Source organism: Pleuronectes platessa, chromosome 7, assembly GCF_947347685.1.
Source record: "Pleuronectes platessa chromosome 7, fPlePla1.1, whole genome shotgun sequence".
NCBI lineage: Eukaryota > Metazoa > Chordata > Actinopteri > Pleuronectiformes > Pleuronectidae > Pleuronectes > Pleuronectes platessa.
In genome coordinates, this window is record NC_070632.1 from 3,486,345 (window position 1) to 3,506,191 (window position 19,847).

Below are 19,847 nucleotides of genomic sequence, written 5' to 3' on the forward strand. Positions count from 1 at the left end.
TTTTGAGATGGATGTAGAGTTCAAACCAATCAATGTCAAGTGTAGGTGGACGTAGCTCATGTCGGTGATGATGACAGGATACAGAGTCTTCAGTCTAATCACTGAATTGTTATATGAAACCAAAACTAACAGATCAAACATTAAACAGCCTTAATGTCACATTCAGGACCAACGTAGGGTTCAGTGTCTCCTCCGCGACCTTTTGACCTTCAGACCGGAGGAGCCGGGGGAATCGAACCTTCCATCCTCTAGTTAGTGAACGGCCACTGAGGCCACGAGCGTGAGGCGGCAGAGTCTGTAAAGCCGGGAAGACTTTATCGAGGCCATAAAACAGGAGATCCCTATTCTTAGCTGCAGGGAGGGAAGGCGCTAAGAGGGGACAGGGAGAGATGAAAGATTTCATGTCTGGGATTTGAGGAGGGTGATGAGAGAGAGAGAGGGGTGAGGGAATGGGGGGGAGGGGGGGTAGGTGTGAGTCTGAGTCCTGGTTGGTGAGAGAGTGAAGGGGGGAGAGAGGTGAGACCACAGGCAGGATTTTTCAGTTTGTGTTTTGGAGGTGGCAGAGGGAGCGGACGGGTCTATTTCAGTCTGGTGCGGGAATTCAGCGTGGCATGTTTGTGTTGGGAAGCCCAGAGTGTGGTGACCTCATGTTGGTGTGTGTCTGTGTGTGTCTGTTTGTGTGTGTGTGTGTGTGTGTTTGTGTGTGTGTGTGTGTTTGTTCTTGATTCTACGAGTGTGACTTCATCCTTGGAGAGTATTTATAGCCGGCAGTACACCGTGTTTCTGTGTGTACTTGTACTTTTTGTACATGTTCATTCCTCTTTGGGTGTGACCTCTGACCTCTTCTCTGATATATGGGAAACTCTAGTTTTCTAGATTTTGCAAAAAGTACCAATCAGATTTCTGTTGACCAAAAAAAGCTCCGGCCAAACGGGCTTTAACGTATAATTCAGCTGTTATTTAATTTGATGATGATGATGATGATGATGATGATGATGATGATGAAGGTCACTGGTTCTCCTCACAGATCTGGGCTGTGCGCTTCAGTACCGAGGAGCTAACAGGTGAGACTCTTCTTCACCGTCTGCCTCACCTCACCCCTCGTCTTCCTCGTGTCTCGTCTAACCGCCTCTCCTCTCTCAGGGCGGTGTACCGAGTGGCCAGCGTCCAGCCCGTGGTCAGCAGCCACAGCTCCGTCCTGACCCGCTCCGCCCCCCACCTCTCCTCCCTGCCACCTCCTCTCCCTCCCTCCCTTCCTCCTCCCCAGCTGTCCTCCCTCTCTCCCGCTCTGCCGCCGCTGCCCTGCCAGCGCTCCATGGCGTGCGGCGGCGGTGATAACTCCCCCCAACACAGTCCGTCGCAATCCTTCCCTCAACACTCCCCACACCACCTCCTCCTCCCCCAAACTGGCGCTCAGCCGGCGTCCCTCCACCAGCCGGCGTCCCTCCACCAGCCGGCGTCCCTCTCACATTCCCTGTCCCTTCCATACTCGCCGTCCCGCTCCCTGTCCCACGCCCAGCCGCCGCCGCCACCGCCGCCGCCGCCCGGCACCGCGGAGCAGAACGGGATCCTGGACTGGCTCCGCAAGCTGCGGCTCCATAAGTACTACCCCGTGTTCAAACAGCTCACCATGGAGGAGGTGGGCCGGCCTCACTTTCTGTCATTTGTTTGTACCAGACGTCTTTGAGCTGAACTCACTTGTTTCTACTCGACCTGATTTGGGTTTTCCTGTGTGACCCTCAGTTCTTGGCGCTGACAGAGGAGGATCTGAACAAGTACGACTTGACCCAGGGAGCGAAGAAGAAACTGAAGACGCAGCTGGAGCTTCAAAAGTCAGTGGAGAAAAACACACAAAGTTATTATGACACACCTTTCTTCCTTTAACCAGTTCTCATGTCTAGCTCTCAACCAGTGGGACTGAACAACAAGCGATATGAGTCATGATTAGGAATTTTTAAATTACATTTTCAAATGAAGTGATTTTAATACAAAACAAACATGTTTCCTTGAATCTGTTGGATTTGATTTATTGGCTGAGGGCGTTTCTTTGGAACCACAGTGATTAATTTATTCAATAAAAGATTTATCATTGCTTTAAAAGCTAGAGTGTGTTCTTCGAATACAAAATATATTTCTGGAAGTTCAAGACCAAAACCAGTCACACAACTTTTTGCTCACTATGTTCAGAGTTTATATTCCCTTTATTCAAACTCTACTGGGAATGAATCATTACTGGGTTTGACCTGGAAGTGAAGCGTCATCCTGTGAGACGTCAGAGTTTCTCTCTCCAGGACTGGATCTTCACACGTCCTCTCACATTCTCACCTTCTCTGAATCCTCAGGAACATCTGGAGAAATTCAGCTGTGCAGGGAAAGAAATTACTCCTAAAGTTTTTCTGCACTTGGCAATCAAACAATTACAGATGCATATAAGTCTCTTTAGTGAGTCTCACGGAGTAGATGTGTGTGTGTCGGTGAAGTTGTCGGACGCTTTGTCTTATTAACGATTAACAGACGCACTGATCGGCTGCAGATCTGCACATTAAACACGGAGCAGTAACGGTTCAGTGTCAATGGTTAACCAGCTGGAGGTGGACTGGAGAGATAACGTGTGCTAACCAGGAGATAACCAGCAGAACTACAGGCACAACACAAAAACACAGACGTGCAGGAGTAGATGTGTCTCCACGCTCCGTCTCTCCTAATTACACACACACACACACACACACACACACACACACACACACACACACACACACACACACACACACACACCTCACATGTGAACCAGCTCTTGTTATCTGTTGATCTTGTTTCCATTCCCACCATCAACAGATCTCCAATAGGCAGCTGTATGTGTGTGTGTGTGTGTGTGTGTGTGTGTGTGTGTGTGTGTTTGTGTGTGTTTGTGTGTGTTTAAGTGTGTGTTTAAGTGTGAAAGTGTGTAAGTGGAAAGTTCCTGCAGGGGTTTTTACGGTGGCAGAGCTCAACGCACTGCAAATTAAGAAAACACACATGCAAATAGATAAACACACGTGAAAGTTGAGAAAAACAACTTCATCAATTGGACGACACACACACATGTGCTGCAAAAAGTCACAACACATGCAGATACAGAAATTGTGAAATGGGAAATGTTTCCAGGGGAACCGAAAAAAAGGGACAAACCTGCTGTGGTTCAATTCTTTGTGAAGTTGCATCACCACTGACGAGCAGCACACTTCACAAACTGTTGTGACTTTTTGCCGCGTGTGTGTCGTTAAATTGTTGTTTTCTGAACTCGCAGTGTGTTGAGCTCTCTCGGCCACTGTAGGTTTTTCCATTTGCAGATGTTTACAGAGAAGCAGCTGAAGATGAAGAGTGGACAGTGTCTCCCCCTGGTGGTTATTAAAGGACACTTATTGTGTGTATGTGTGTGTGTGTGTGTTTGTCCTCAGCAGGGAGATGAAAATGGAGAAGCGTTCCTGCAGGGTGACGCCCTCCAGTCACATGGGACCCTCCACACACATCTCCACCTCAGGTACAAAGACCAGTGTGTCTCAGATCAGATATCAGACTAAATCTTTCTACCAGCCACATGGCATCATGGGTAACGGAGGCCAGAAACCAGCAACAGGGACCAAAAATGAAACAGTGGTTTGCTTTTGAGCAAGGCACTAAATCCCTCCATCCCTAAATCTCATGTGTCCAGTTGTGTGAGACTCAGCTGCTCCTGGTGTTAAAGTTTGGGTTTGTTGTTGAATTGTTTTCCAGGAGAGCTGCGTGTGGAGGTGGAGGCTGCGTCGCACCATCACCCCGTCTCCACGGACAGCAGCTCCTCCTCGGGCTACTCCAGCTCCTCCTGCTCCCCCCGGACGCCGCACTGCTGCGACTCCTCCTTCGACAGGAGCAGGGACATTCACCGGCGTAAGTTCTCTCACGGGACTGGTGAACTGGGAAATGTCCAAAAAGATCTATGGAGTAATAAAGCAAAACATGACAATGCTATTTTAAAATGACTTGTTTCTTCTGATCCACGTTTCAGGAGTGTCGGGTCCAGACGGCGGGGGGGGAGCCCCGGAGAAGGACCGGTCCTGCCTCTTCCTCCTGAGCTCCAGCTGTCCCTCAGGCTCCAGTCGTCCCACGGCCCAGGTCCTTCCCGTCCAGACTGATCCAGCTCCTCCCCACCCTCCCTCCTGCTCCCCCCACCTCCCCTTCGGCCTCCCACAGTCTCCCTACCACCCGCAGGCCAGCTACCCACAGACCCTCCTCTGCCCGGTCTCGAACACGGCACGCATCCTGACCTCCCCACGCAAGCCCCGGCCCCCCCCGCTGTGCACGGAGGACCGGATGAAGCCGCTGGGCTCGGGTCTGCCAGCGGCGGCGGGGGGGTTCAGTCCGGGGCTCGGCGGGGGGGTGAGGCTGGAGAACCTGTTCCCCGGGCTGAGCGTGGACGGCTCGTCTTCCCTCCAGGACGCGGCGGTCTGTCGCAGCCTGGGGGGGGGCGCCGTGGGGCTGATGGTCGAAACCAGCTCCGCTCTGACCTCCACCTCCAACAGCCTCCACCACGTCTCCCACCCCCCGCTCCACTTCCACCTGTCATCCTCCTCATCCCCCTCTCCGTCTGGATACTACTCCTATCCTCCGTCTTCCTCTTCTTCCTCCTTCTCTTCTTACTCCACCTCCTCCTGTCCCTCCACAAAGACCGGCTCACTGTCTGGGAGTTTGGGTGGTGGCTTTGCTTCCATGGCCAGCAGCAGTGTTCCTGTGGCCGCGGTGCCCGGCCACACGTACTACCCTGCCCCGCCGACCTCCAGTCCCTCCCCTTCACCGTCCTCTGCCTCCTCATTGGATCAGAACTCAGGCCACACCCCTTCCGTGTGTGTTTGCAGCTCCTGTGGCTGTCGGGGGAACTGCGGCGCCTACGGAGCGGTGCCCGGGTACCACACGGCCGGCTACCTGCAGCCCTTCTCAGCCGGCCCCTCCCTCTTCACCCTGGGTCCTCTGCTCCACCTCAGCCCCCTGCTGGCCTCGCCCGGCGCCACCGGCTCCACGCCCTTCTCCTACCCGATGATGATGCCTCCGCCCCTCTACCGCCACAGCCCTGTGTCACATGACCAGCAGCAGGGCTTTGGCTTCTACCAGCCCCATGGCATCATGGGAAACGGAGGCCAGAAGCGGGCGGGGGGGAGCCTGTCGTGTTATAACTGTGGAGCTAACGGCCACAGAGCAGAGGACTGCAAACAGCCGCCCATGGATTCAGTGCAGCAAGGTGAGTCTGCAGTGAACTTTATTTAATGTTTATCAAAATCATCAAGAGAAATAAATAACAAATTATGAATCAATACATTTCAAAGAACAGGCACATTAAACAACCAAATAATAACATTTAGCAAATTATCATTTTGTTCACTTTTTATGTCTTTGAATAGAATCTTATGAAAACATATTCTGCTTAAGACAAACTTGAAACTTTTCATTTGGCTCAATATTAATTTCTCTTCTACAGTTTCCAACTTTAATTCCAAGGCTCCTTTAACTTAAATTAACTTTTTAGATGATTTTTACGTTCATCAAGGAGCTTATGTTTTCACCAAGTCCATTTGTATGTTCATTTATTTATTTGTTCGTCAGCAGGATAAAACAAAAACTAAGAAGTTTTTTTTCACTTTCTTTAAAATGATCAGATTTCACTGATTTCTCTGAGAATAATTTATGGATCTCGATAAAAGAAATCAGGCAAATGAAGGCGACTTGTTTTCATGAGTTTCTATAATTTGGTGCAGTTTGATTTAACGTCTGTTTCTAAATCAGCTTTAACAGCAGATGTTTAAATGAAACATTATCGTCTGATGCAAAGTGTCTCTGCCGTGTCTCACAGGGACATTTCGATTGAAGTACACCCCTCGCTCAGACAGTAAGGACTCGGGGGACTAACCAGCAGCTGGGATCTGAACCATCGTCCTCCAGAGACACCTGAACCTCGTGCTCCTGCTGAGACAGAGAAAAAGGGACGTGCACTCAGACGGCCTGCGTCCACCAGCCTGTTCACAGACTGACAGCAGAGACCTCTTTCATCCTCTTGAATTCCTCTGCAGCAGATAAGAGAGACGAGAGCAGGATGGAGCCTTTGTAATCGGATTACTCCTCCTCCCTCCTCAGATCTCCTCAGATACAAAGGTCCCAAGGGGAGGTGGGATTTGTAAACTCTGCCACGCTTCATTTCAGAGACTGAACTCTGACTCATCCACAGAGGAAACAGACAATCAGACACGTGACCTGTGGCGAGGATTCATCCAGAGAGAGTCTCAGATTGATCACTGAGCTCAGGTTCACAAACCAAAGGCTCAGCACTGCAGCTTCCTGGTGACGTCCTGCAAACTACTTGTTCTAAATCACAAAACTCAGTTAAAAGGTTTCATCTTCTAGTCTAGAGACAGACTGGTTACTGTGGGAATCTACCAGTGACGTGCCTCTGGTACAGCTCAGCTTTAAAACCTGGATTCTTCTGTACGTCGTTTGATTTTCCTGAATTACTCATGGACCTTCAAAGCTGTGTCTCACTGCCACACTACACACTAATTATATGATATAGTGTATTCTACTTTCACCAGTTATATGAGAGGTCAATATACATAACTGTTTTAAATGGTAAACGGCCTGTATTTATATAGATCTTGAATAGTCTTGATCACCACTCAAAGTGCTTTACAGTACAGTTTTTTGCCTTTCACACATTCACACACACATTCATATTGTGCATCTATGGGCAGCACTTTACCTATGAGGGGTCCAGTGTCCCCCCCCCCTCGGCCACAGTAAACAGTAGATGATGCAAAACATGCAAAGACGATCAAACAGCCACTTTAAAACTGCACTGTCCATTTCACTTGATAGAAGCAGCTACATTTTGTTATTAATTAAAATTTTCTGCAGGTTATTTACAGCATCAAAGACAAATTAATTCCTAAATTAACAGTGATTCCAAATATGTCGTTATCAAACCCTTCTGACACAGAAATGTACATGGAGACAAGATATTTTACAGTTTCACCAAAAACACACAAAAACAACCAAACATATAGAACTAGAAGCAAGAAAATAAAAAAATTGATGTCAAATATAAAACCAAACACTTTCTGCATCGTTTACATTTTGCAAACACAGACTCAGACATCTGTCCTGGGACACAGTGTAAAGGTCCGGGTGGAATCTGAGGATCTCAGAGCTGCACCTTCTCGTCCAGGTTTCTCCTCCAGCTGAACCTTTCACGTGAGGACGATCTTCTCTTCGCTACCTCTCCTCTCCGCTCCTGCTTCTAACTGAACACTCTCAGTCGGCAGCAGCATCTCCAGTTCACACCAATGTGCCTGTTGCATTTCAAGGAGGAGAGAAACATTTCAAAAGTGCCAATTCCTCTTCCAGCTGAGCTGAGCTGACGTTCATCCTCCGACTCGTTCTCTCGCTCCAGACGTGATGGAGCTGCGTCTTCTTGTTATTAAAATGTACAGTGTTTGCGTTGGATTAAAACCAGGTTGTTTATTAAAACGGTCTCACAGCGAGTTGGAGCGTGGGGCTGTGAGCGAGCTGCTGGGCCGGACCCGGAGCTCCACAGACACGAGGACAGCCGGTCCTTCAGATGAAACTGAGTCCGTCCCCCTGGAGCCGCACGGGACGTTTATTTAAAAGAGTAAATAGTGAACAATCGGTTTGTGTAACTTGGACAATGTGCTTTTGTGTTGTGTCGTCGTGTTTCTGATTCAGACTGAACTGTTACGTCTATTTAAATTTCAACTGCGTTTGTCATTGGTCCCAAAGAAAAAGAGAAAAGTGCCTTAAACTTTAATATTTGTTACGTTTTGTACCAAAGAAAAACTTTTTTACAAAGAGCTCCAGCATTTCTCCACTTCTCAGTCGAGTTGCTTCATCTGCAGTAAAACGTGCTTCTGAAATGTTTGTTCCAAGTTTATAAAAATCATGTTTGTTTGTTGGACAGATATTTTCTTGTTTTGTTTTGTGTGTTTTACAACTTTATCTGAAGTTTGAGGGGAAAAAAACATTTGAATAATAAAAAGATGCCAGTTTCTGCCTTGAATCACATCGTCCAGGTTGTTTATTTATTCACTTTATGGATTATAATAAACATACAACTGTTTCTGCTGTGACACGTCAATATGTCGACTGGGAAAAAGGCTTCTGAAAATGTGTGTGTTTGTGAACTATCTAGATCCCCATCCACTTTAGTTACAGATCTACTCTTGTATTATGTGTTGTCAGTGTCTGCCTGCATGTAAATCTTAATAATAATTTACAATAGATCAGTTTGATAACTTTGATTAATTTTAAAGTCAACATTTAACTGCTGGAATTGATTGAAATGCCTCATCTCAGGGACTCTGACCCGGAAGGTTCCAGATGACGTGTGTTCACTGGATTCCTGAGCAGGATTGTTGTGACTGTTTTTGGGCTGATAAGAAATTGATTAAAATGAACAGTCAACCAACTTTTTAATCAAATATTTGACATCTTATAATAATAATGATTAATCTCTGAGTTTTATGATGTCAGACATTTTTCAGATTCCCCCCCCCCCCCGAAGAGAGATGATCTCAACTAGACCTGTTGGCAGCTAAAAAACTTTTTATTACTTTGGCAAAGGAGAATATGTTTTTGTTTTGTTTGTTGGCAGAATCACACAAAAATGTAAAGATTAAGACTTGATGGAAAGATGCTGTCTGAGGTGAGAAGTTCGAGCTCTATTGAATTCGTTTTTTGGTTTTTCTTTGTCAGCAGGTAATAAATTAACAAACACTACTAAACTAATTTTAAACTTAGTGGAGGAGCCAGAGTCTTGGATGAAGTTTTTTTTCCCACTTTCTTTAGAATTGCATTTAAGTTTTTCATTCATATTTCAGTGAATAATGCTTGAATCTTTATTTATTGTAGAAATAAATAATTTCATTTATTAGACTTCTTGTTTTTGTTCTTTGTATTTTTCTCTTTTAAGAACTGTTTCTAGTATTGATAAGCGTTTTGGATTCTAATCGGCAGAGAGAACAACACAACAAACACTGAATCATTTTTTTTCCTGTCTTTTATTGTTTACAAAATACCAACATAAATACACAATAGTAGGCTGTGTGATATTGCTGTTCGTGGACGTGCGTGAAACGGAGGAGCAGGCTCCGCCCCCCCGTTACAAACACTCGGTGGCCTTCACTTGTCAGGAAGAAAAAGTCACCGCCACGAAACTGGAAACAGCAAAGACATGAAAATCACATTAAATAAAAAAAGAAAAACGATAAAATACTGCGATATAAAAGCAGCTAAATCTTAGATTTCTTTAAAAAAAAAAAAAAAGATGGCGGAGGAGGAGGAGGAGAAGCACAACAGCACAGAAACCCACTGAAGGAAATCAACTATAGACCAACAGGATATTTAAAAAGTATTCTTTAAGAGTGAAGCCCTGAACAACCCACTGGGCGAGTGGAAGGACCAGAAGGACGATGTCCCCCCTGTAGGTCAAAGGGACAGAAGGAGACAGTGGACACTCAGACACGACGCTCAACAACCTGCCCGGGTTTCAGGACCTTCCTCCTTTCATAGATCACATCTTCCATTACGTGAAGAAACAATAACGTGATGTGATGTGAACCCCCCCCCTCCCCTCCCCTCATCAGCATTTACAGAAACACCATCTTCCTCCATTCACACATGCAATCAGAACATGCTCCTCCTTGTAGTGGGTCCAAACTCAACTTGGTTACACTCGCAGCGGAACCCGTTTAATATCCAGAGTTATTATCATCTGCACACCCAGGCAATCCTTTTTTTTATATTTGCAAACGACAATCATCTGTTTCAAGAGTAAAGCAGCTTCTGATCAAACCGTTGAGAACTCGGGCTACACGGCCGGGGGGGGGGGTAAAAACACTGAAGCAGGAGCATGGAGGGAACGTGACGAGACACACGTCGGGGAAGCTTCGCCGAACGAGGGGGTTTCTCCCTGGCAAAATAAAAAGCTCTCTAATCAAGACTACGAATTCCAAACACCGCGATAAAAAGCTTCGTTAAAAACAGCGTGACTCCAGAAACCTGTCCCCCGGCCGCACGTCTCCCAACACCTCCAGCTTTGTTCATTGGCTAACGCATGTGTAGACAAGTGGTGGGGCCTCTGTATTTCATCTAATATCACTACTTTAAAAAGTCAAACCTATGTACCCCCCCCCCCCCCCGCCCCACAGTGTGCATTAACATAAATATGTGCACACACACACACACACACATAACCATAACACTGGAGATAACTGCCGGGCAGCACACGAGTCACCAGAGGAGACGACACAGAAGCAGAGAGACAGTAAAAGACTGAGAGGTCGGACTCGAGGGTTGCTCGACTTAAAGGAGACACATTCTGCTCGTGTTCAGGTTCTTAAGTTTGATTTGAAAAAGGTTTAAAAAGGTCCGACGTTTTACTTTCCTCGCTGCAGCTCCTCTCTTCAGCCTCTGTCTCAAACACCTGGTTCTAGCTCCTGTCTCTTTAAAGCCGGGTTCACACTACAGGACTAACCCTAACCCTAACCCCATTACAGTGACATCACGATTCCCCCGGAGCTTCAGTGTGAGGAAAGCTTCCTTCACCACAGACTTTCTAACTCTGCAGGACTTTAACTTTCACAAATAAACCTTTTGTGTGGAACTGAACCAGCGTCACATGCCTCCTCTAAGTCTCCTGCTCTGTTCGACCCGTGTGGCTCAAACGCTGCCGAGGTTAACGACCAGTTTCTCTGCAGAACGGATCAGACGCTGTGGTTAGATTTAGTCGTTTGTGTTTTTAAATCTTACACTCGAGACTATGAACGTGTAAGTAACAGACACGGGGGGGGGGGGGGGGGGGGGGGCTAAAAACTACAATTGTCCAATCGCCGGCCAGGTGGAAGAAGGAGGGAGGCGGTTCACTGGGAGGCGGCGACGGAGCCGAAGGTCTCCTGGGAGGCGTACACCATGTACAGGAAGCCATCTTGGTCCCGCTCCCGCTCGTACACCTCGGCGATGGCGGCCGACACGGACACCATGCTGTGGCCGTTCACCAGCAGGAAGAAGGCCTGGTTCGAGTTCAGCTGGAGGCGCCTCCTGGTGGGGGAGGAAAGACATGACACTGGTGAGGAGAGGGGAACAGCGGAAAGACAAGGAAAGGAAAGAATATAACGCATTGGAAAGGGAAAGGTGGTGAAGAGAGGGAAGGAAAGGAATTAAGAGTTGAGGACAGACAGTTGACTTTGCAACAGAAGGTAAAGAACTGGAAGGAGAAGAGGAGATGAAAGAAATATTAAGGGAAAGAGAAGATAAATTAGGAAAGGGAAAGAGGAGGAGATAGAAAAGGAGAGCTGGTGAGGTGAGAAGGAGGAGACCAGTGGAGGAGCGTTGAGTGTTACCTGATGATCTTGATGAGTTCACTCATGTTGACGTGGTCCGGCACCAGGAACTTGGTCTTGTCCAGGATGGGAAGCTGCTTCTCTCCTTTGTACCTCTCGATGATCACCTGCAGGATTCACACCATCAATCAACCAATGCTTTCTGAGACCCGGTGTGTGGGTGATCAACAGAGAGAGAGAGAGAGCAGCACACGGATCAGATGAGGAGGTAAAAATAGACGAGACACTTCCGCCTCACTGACGTGTTCTTGTGAATCTTAAAGTGACACAATGCAACTTGTATTTATCTCCTATATTCAGCAGCAGCTCTTCTGGTTCAGGAAGCCGGGGATCATGGGTAATATCTGGCGTTCAGTGAGTGGGAAAGATGTTATATTATATATATATATATATATATATATATATATATATATATAATATATGTAAAATCAGGGGCCATGAATACACAGACTTGGAAAACTACCATATTCAGAGGATAACTAAATTACATCCATTGAATTTTATATAGGATATTGATATTATATATATTTATCTCCCTGATCTTAAAAAAATGTTAAAAAACTCAATTAATTCACCTTGTAAATAGTTTTTCCTGTTAAAACAACAATGATCATGAAATTAAAAATAATAAAAGCCCATTTTGAAATTCCAGCAGTTGCCCTCAGGTCCGGATAAATGAAACCAGATACAGTACCCCCCCCCCCCCCCCCCCCCCCCCACAGAGGCTGTCTACACAGAGTAACGCTACAGTGACGCAGCGCTTCTGCCTCTGGCCTCAGCACTTAACCATGACGTGGCAGCTTCTACCCTCGGGAGAGCAAACAGGAAACACACACACACACACACACACAGACACACACAGACACACACAGACACACACAGACACACACACAGCGCTCCAGACAAGACAAGGCCTCGCACCGGGGGGGCAGATGGGAGGCTGCCGCTGTGACACTCCACCTGAGAATGAGGAAACTCGAGTTGTGCGTTCTGTTTGTCGTCGCTAGGAGCCTCAGGAGAGCGACAGACAGTCACACCCGCTTCTCAAAGGGAACAGACAGAAAGAGCTGCTGCTGACAAACTAAATTATTTAATAATAATAGAAAGCATTGGCATAAACGTATCAGATGCTCGAGGAATATCATCTGATGAAAAGTACAACCAGGAAACACGTGGTAATATTTTCCGTCCTCTACATGTTTGTGTCTTCCTGCGTAACGCACATCACGCTGGTGTGTTTCTGCTTTTTAATACTCAGAGGTCGTTTTCCTCATCGAGACAATAACACGTGTGACTGTGTGAGGGTTTCAACTCACAGGGATCTTGTTGGGGTGCTGCTCCCGGATCAGTCGGACATCTTCTACTCTCTGTTCTGCAGGGCACAGAGACAAAGACACGTTAATGGAGGTGAAGGGTGACAGACAGACAGACAGAGGATCAGCTGATGAAACACAAAAGGAGGTCAAAGTGGCCACAGATGCAAACTCATAAACAGAACCAAATCAATATTGGTCAGGCTATATTCAGAAGAATGTTCAAATGGACCCGGAGCAAACAGAAATCTGTGTTTCTCTACAGCAAAGAGTAAAATCACTTTCTCTAGGGAGGAGCTGTCGGGAATAAAGCTAAGAACCAGTTGTTTACACTGGAACGAGCCTCCACTGGTTCCCAGTGAAACAAACAAGGAAGAAAGATCTGAAATACTGGTTTCTGTCCAACGCATGAAATATATATGAAATATCTTTTTTACATTACATCATAGAAGCAGCAGAAGCAGCAGCTTGTGACCATAACAGCGGTTTTTTGTTTTGATGGGGGTGTCATGTGATTTGGTTCCATGTAAATATAAACAAGCTGATGTGGGGCCTTGTTGTCGAGGATCAAAATCCATTTTGAACGACTCTAAGCTCATTAAAAACGCTGATCCTCACAGGTGTGTGTGTTTGCAGGTTTGAATCCCTCACAAATAAACAGACATGTTGAATACACACCTGCAGCTGCACGTCAGGAACGAAACCAACATTTACACACCGGCTCGTGAAGGAAGTTCACACAATGTCAACTAAGTATATCCACAAACAGGAAACCTGTGTTTTCGGTGTCTTTGTGTTTCTAAACCTCAGTGGAAAGTCGTTTCCTGTGTGATGACTCTCAGGTCAGATTAATGAGATGTTGACTTGTTCTCCAGTGACCTCACACAGAACAGGCTCCTCCCCCACGAGGCTTAGCCCCATTCTAAGTCACCAGGAGAAAATAAACAACAGATAACACCTTCCTGTCGCTGCACTTTGAGCCGACAACCACAACAACCAGGTTGTCCTGTGGTCAAAATGGACAAAACGTGTGTGTGTCAGGTTTTCATCTGTGTTTGTTAGTTTGATTTTCAGCCTAAAAACCTGTAATGTGCAGCTGACACAAGAGAATGTGACCTTAGCTGTGAGACATGATTGAATTTAAGGGACTGTGTGGCAGTTTTCACTAAAACATTTGGGACAATTACTCAAACTGAACCAGAGCAGAGCACTGGTCAGTCCCTGGCACTGAGGACACCAGGCCTGTGTGTCCACTGTTAGAGCTGCTGATTCAATCAACTCATTACACGCTGCCTCCGGAGGACAAATGTTTGTCTTCCTGACGGCGCCGTCCTCATGCTAAACATGGGGACGCGTGGGACAGTGTTCCGTGATCACATTACACTCAGGATGAGCCGACTGCAGAGGGACAGAGACGCTCAGTGCATCGTCCCCGTCTCTCATGACCAGGCCCACAGACAGCCTTTGAGCCACAGAGAAGAAATGGGAAGCAGTGGATCTAGAACCATGTGGGTTTCTCCCCCCCCTCCCGGATGTTTCTCCTCTGTCATCACACCGGATTAGTAACAAGCACCTGACTCAGCTGGGAGATTCTGTGTGATTTCCTGACTGATCCAATGACCAAGACACAAACATGTAACTTTAACCGTTTCACATCAGGCGAGTCACACGAGGCCGTCACTAACTCTGTGAAACGTGTAAAAGTGAATAATTTCAAACACGTGAAACCGAATAATTGTGATTAAAGCCTTTCACAGATAAATCAGTGTCAGTATTTATGTTTGCAGATGTATAAAACATGTACTTTACAGAATAAACTATGCAGACAAGATATGTATCTTTATATTGCATATTAGAAAACAGCCTTGAAATATTTCTCTGTTTATCATATGTATTCTAGATTCTGTTTGTATTTGAAATACTTCCTTTTGCTGCTGTGTCAGTTTTTACTTTCCTCTCGGTACATATCTATACATTTTATATTATATTACCTCTATATATTTGGGTGCCTTTTATTTAGAGTTATTAATACTTAAGTAGTTATTTATATTAAGTTGTTTTTCTACAGAACCGATGGAACCAAAAGTGACCTAGGTACCAGAGATGTGATTTTCCGGGACTGATGAAGGTTAAACAATAATCCCATGTGGTGGAAATCTGATTCAATAAAACAATAAATACACCTGAACATCTGTCTTCTGTGTATTTTACTCCAAAGTATAAATATTGGTAAACTTCTGAAGAAATTAACTTTTTACAGACAAACAGGGATCAACATTTATTTAAGCTAATACATATTATTATATCGCAGAATAAACAATTGTTTGTCTTTATATATTTAACTTTTCCTTTTTGTTTGATGTGAGTTTGTCATCATGACATGAAAAGTGATGAAGATACTTTACAAACTTTGTGTGTTTCTGTGTCACACCTGAGTTCACTCCCATAACAAAGTTCTTAAAAACACAAAGACAAACTCAGGTCAACTTCTGTGACGCTCGTGACTCAGTGTTTCTCCGCTGCCAGGACCTCACGTGCGCTGCTTTGGACCAATAACGTGTCGAGGCGGAAGTGGGTGTTGTGTTAGTCATACTGGGAAGTGTGTTACCAGGAGCTGGATAGGGAACATGTTCCCTCTTTGTTCGAGGTGCATGACACACAACAAACCAAAGCCACGAACTTATCAACGTGAAGAAACACACAAGTAATAATCCTGTTTATTATGAAGAAGTCGAGATGTTCCCTGAAGCACTTTGAAACAAAAGTGAAACTAAATGGAGCCTGAGGCCTGAACACACACTTTGATCAGACACACGAGGAGACAAAGGACCGATGTCCCCACCTGCTCTTTAACTTCCCGTCCCAGTGTGTCCCACTGTCTCTAAAGTCCTCCAGCCACTGTCCCATCCCCCAATCCTGCAGCTCCTCTCCTGCACACCACTTTGTTTTTCAAATAAACACTCACCCACCCAGAGAGAGAGAGGGGGGGGGCAGAGGCCTGCAGCAAAACCCCAGATCAACACAAATCCTCTGTTTTCTGTCCTATGAGCGAACTGACCCATACTGGGATAGAACCAGTAGTCCTGTGGTCAGTGATCCAGGGATCTAAAGCCTGCTCGCCTCGTCCCGGTTAGATAACATTGTGTTTGTGAAGCTGATCAGTAGCATCGGAGGCTAATCTCTGCTCCGGGAGGACAACAGCTGACACGAAGTGCTCACACGCACACAGACACACACACAGACACACACTACAGACACACACACACGTACCGTACGTCCTTCTTTGTTTGAAGGTTTTCTCTGAAGGCATCGCTGCGTCAAAGCCCGAGCAGGCGGCTCCACACTGTTCTCACGGTAAAAAGATATATAACTATATTTATATCTATATCTATATCTATAAAAGAGAGAGCGAGAGAGAGAGAGACCGCAGGAGCCTGTTGTCTGCAGACGGACTGACGGTCTGTGGATCCACAGACAAACTGCAGCAGGATCAGTTGGTGTCGACGCTTCTTCTTCCGTCTGTGTTTTTATCCCCAGCGAGTGAGAGCCAGCAAAACAAACCTGTCAGCTGACCCGTGACGTCACCGGCCTCCTCTCCACCACCCCCCCTCCTCTCTAATAATAATAATAATAAAACAATAATCATGAGGATCATTATAAAACTAACAATAACAACAACAATAATAATAAATGCATACAATAAAAACAATCCATAATCATAACCATGGCAGTTATTATAACAATAATACAAATAATAGAACAGGTATTATCATAATCATGATGATTATAATAATAGTAAAAATAATAATAATAAATTATTATTCATTTTCTAGTGAATTGAGTGATTTAAATACTGATTTGAGTTCTAGGACAACTGGTGAAATCATGATAAAGTAAAAATTTTAGATATTTGTTATTGTTATTATTACTTTTCTTCTTTGTAGGAATATGTACATGTACAGCATGTCTGTAAATGTGCTGTCAACATTATACTCTTCTGATAATAATAATACTCATTCTTATTCTATCTGAATAAAGCCCCCCCCCCCCCCCGTCCCTCCCTGTTGAGTTGGTGAACTTAAGCATTGTTAAAGAAAGTGAAATAAGTTCTTGGATCCATCCCTTCGTTAGGATCCTCAACTGAATGTGACGGGTTCTTTCTTGGCCTGTGTCTCGTCCTTCCTACAAGTGTCAAGCAAATCTGTTGTGTAGTTATTGTGTAATCGTACTGACAAACAAGAGAAAAGGCCTCGTCGGGTTAACAGCTGGCGTCAAATAGAATCTCTCACTTCTGTTTTGGTGACACTTATCTTTTGGCCTCAAGTGTCGAAACCTCTTAACTTCCTTCATTGGGACATTTATACTGAGATTGTTCATTTCTGCCAAATTCAACAAAATCTACAGTCTCCAAATTAAAAGAGGAAAGGAAACTGTTTTGCAGCTTGACTTTGTGAAGAAGATGATTAAGCGTTTTAGCTTTAAATCTGTTGTGTGTCTTGTCTTATCATTAACAACCTTTGATAGAACACAGTGACCAGCTCATTTACTGTGGATGTAACAACCCAACCTACAGGTGTGACTTTGTGACTGTTAATCAGCTCCTGACCTGGAGGACAAACACAAAGAGGTGAGTTCCAAACAGCCGGGGAAATAGAAACGACCCCTGGTACTCAATGTTTGATTCAATCCATTGGAATCAGCAGCTTTAAGTCTTTAAACAGCGTTAATCAAGACTCTCTGTTGTCTTATAGTTTCAACACAATTTCAATTTGATATATTACTCCGATCAAATTGTGGAAATTGACATGTTTCAGTATTAAAGTACAGCCTCTTCATAGATTTGCTCAGAGGAAAGTGTCTTAAACTAAATCCTTGAATTCCCAACAGGACTAATGAAGTAATAATTGAGTTTATTTGAGTAGTTTTAGTGAAAAACTATAAAAATACACAGTTTAACACTCAAAAGTTTAAATTAACTGGTCAATTAAATGGAATTAAATTAAATGTATCTGTATTTTCCTCTGTTAACCCTTTGATACACAATATGGGTCAATGTGTGTTTTTATTTTCTGTATCTTTTCAGGTTTTCCCCATTTTACTTGTTTTCGATCACAAATCCTTATTTAAATGTTTCCTTTGTTACGTAAAGAAGAAGAAGAAGACCCAAACAGTTTGTATTCAGTGCAGATCACCTGCCCATCATTTCACTCAGCTGCTTTTTCACATCTGATGCATGTGAGTCAATCCATTACTAGTGAGAAAGAGAAATATGTACAATACTAACTGAGCTGTAAACTAGCTAATTTCTCTTCTGGCTAGCTAACTCATCAAAATAAAACTCGAAATATAACAGAATGTACCTAATAGACTGATTGATATGCTTTTTATTTTCTTTATCCAGCGTGTTGGCTGGTCACATGTCATTTCAGACTTACGGGTGATAAAGATGCTAGATGAGGAAGATGAGGAGGAAGATGAGGAGGAAGATGAAGAGACAATTCTTGGTCTTGATTTTGAGTCTGAAGCCTCTGAAGCAGACGACCTAGAAGTCACAGAAGATAAGTCTTCATCAAAGGAGCCTTCTCCTAAATCAATCAATCAAATTTGATTTGTATAGCCCATATTCAAAAATCACAGTTTGTCTCATAGGGCTTTAACAAGGTGGGACGTCCTCTGTTCTTCACCCTCAGCAAGAGTCATGAAAAACTACAAAGAAACTTTCAACAGGGTAGAAAGAACAGAGAAACCTCAGACAGAGTATTTACACTGATTAGAAGGAACAGTTTGTAGTATAATGGAAGGTCCATGAATTAAGGAAGAATTGTCATTAATGGTAAAGTATCTGATACATATTGTATATCAACAGTCTCGTTCAATCCATCGTTCTGATCCAAGGGTTAAATATCTGAAATATGAGTATAAGCAGAAATGTATCGTTGTAATAAACTTGAGGTGAGTTCGAGTGTTTAATCTGCTGCTGGTAGTTTAATCAATGGTAATTCAATTCAATCAGTACCACTGATGTGAAAATCTGTAATATAAGTACAAGGTAGGAGGACTCCACGCTGCGGAGGAAAACCGAGTTGAAGTGGCACAGAATGATTAGTCCAAAGTGTAATTTCCATCAGCACTCAGATATATATATCTATGAATATATCTATATAATATAACCATTAGAAATATTTCATTTCTGCGTATCGGCCTGAGTGAGCCAAGAAGAAGGTACAGTTCTTGATTTGTCCAGCAGGTGGGGAACTCTGCTCACCTGTTGCTGCTCAGCCAGTGAGTCAAAGAGTCTGTGGGAGTCTGTGGGAGGCTGTGGGAGGCTGTGGGAAGAAGGGGCCAAAGTCTGTCTTCACTCCTCCATGCAAGTGGGAAAATGTATTTGTAGTTTATTTACCCCAGTTTGTCTGTGATGAACGACAGACGCAGACAAAGGACACGTCTGTGTTTGCTTCTTTCCGACTGAAGATGAGTGACACAACCACGTTGCACCAACACACAACATGCGAGAGGCCTGTGTGTACAACAGATATGAAACCAGTTAGAAATGATCTGTAGCTAGCATAGGCTCTCTCTCTCTGTCACACACACATACACACACACACAGACACACACACAGTATCATCTGTGTATTTGTCTCAGTATGGTGCAGGTTTCTTTCTCACATGAGAACATCTGTATAGTTGCTGATAAAACATGAAGCTGTGAGTCTGGAGTGTGTGTCTGTCTCTGTTTGTGTGTGTGTGTGTGTGTGTGTGTCTGAGCACACACCTATGAGCTGGGGGACTCCTCTGCCCTTGACTCAAATATTTGCTGTCAATATTCAGAGGCTCTCTCCCGTCCCTGCGCTCATTAGCCGGTGGCGTTGTGATTCCATGTCTCGCACCAGGAGGCTCCAGGAGAGCAGATCTGGTGTCAGTCAGCTGGGCAGATGTGTGAGGGGCTAATCCAGGTGATATGAAATGTTGACACTGTCATAGTGCTATATGTTGCAGGGGGGGGGGGTTCAACAGCAGTGTGGTCGATAACAATAACAGGTGCTGGATATGAAGGGGCAAAGGTGAAGACTATAGGTGTGTGTGTGTGTGTGTGTGTGTGGGTGTGTGGGTTTGTTCAG

At 44.8% G+C, this 19,847-nt stretch overlaps 2 protein-coding genes across 2 annotated transcripts in view; one reads left to right on the forward strand and one right to left on the reverse strand.

The window, feature by feature from the left end:
- Positions 1 to 7,148, forward strand: part of zcchc14 (zinc finger, CCHC domain containing 14) — an 18,493-nt gene extending 11,345 nt beyond the window's left edge. Inside the window, exons 7-13 of the mRNA XM_053426886.1 lie at positions 1,028 to 1,064; positions 1,144 to 1,639; positions 1,744 to 1,832; positions 3,438 to 3,520; positions 3,754 to 3,906; positions 4,025 to 5,251; positions 5,861 to 7,148. Of these exons, the coding sequence (XP_053282861.1) occupies positions 1,028 to 1,064; positions 1,144 to 1,639; positions 1,744 to 1,832; positions 3,438 to 3,520; positions 3,754 to 3,906; positions 4,025 to 5,251; positions 5,861 to 5,916 (2,141 nt within the window). The 3' untranslated portion in view covers positions 5,917 to 7,148. The remainder of the gene's footprint in view (positions 1 to 1,027; positions 1,065 to 1,143; positions 1,640 to 1,743; positions 1,833 to 3,437; positions 3,521 to 3,753; positions 3,907 to 4,024; positions 5,252 to 5,860) is intronic.
- A 1,907-nt stretch (positions 7,149 to 9,055) lies between these two features.
- On the reverse strand, positions 9,056 to 16,285 carry map1lc3b (microtubule-associated protein 1 light chain 3 beta). The gene is made up of 4 exons (XM_053426888.1): positions 15,998 to 16,285; positions 12,731 to 12,786; positions 11,415 to 11,521; positions 9,056 to 11,112 (listed from the first exon to the last, which is right to left on the reverse strand). Exons 1-4 carry the CDS (start codon positions 16,035 to 16,037, stop codon positions 10,935 to 10,937), a joined length of 381 nt encoding a protein of 126 aa, XP_053282863.1. The 5' UTR covers positions 16,038 to 16,285; the 3' UTR covers positions 9,056 to 10,934.
- Between the last annotated feature and the right edge of the window lie 3,562 nt (positions 16,286 to 19,847).

What these genes read in the sequence shown, in the direction of transcription:
- map1lc3b (XM_053426888.1), bottom strand. Translation starts at nt 16,037, where the DNA reads ATGCCTTCAGAGAAAACCTTCAAACAAAGAAGGACGTACG. An exon ending in CAAACAAAGAAGGACGTACG is followed by an intron (nt 12,787 to 15,997) that starts GTACGTGTGTGT and finishes TGTGCCCTGCAG; the next exon opens with AACAGAGAGTAGAAGATGTC. An exon ending in AGCACCCCAACAAGATCCCT is followed by an intron (nt 11,522 to 12,730) that starts GTGAGTTGAAAC and finishes TGAATCCTGCAG; the next exon opens with GTGATCATCGAGAGGTACAA.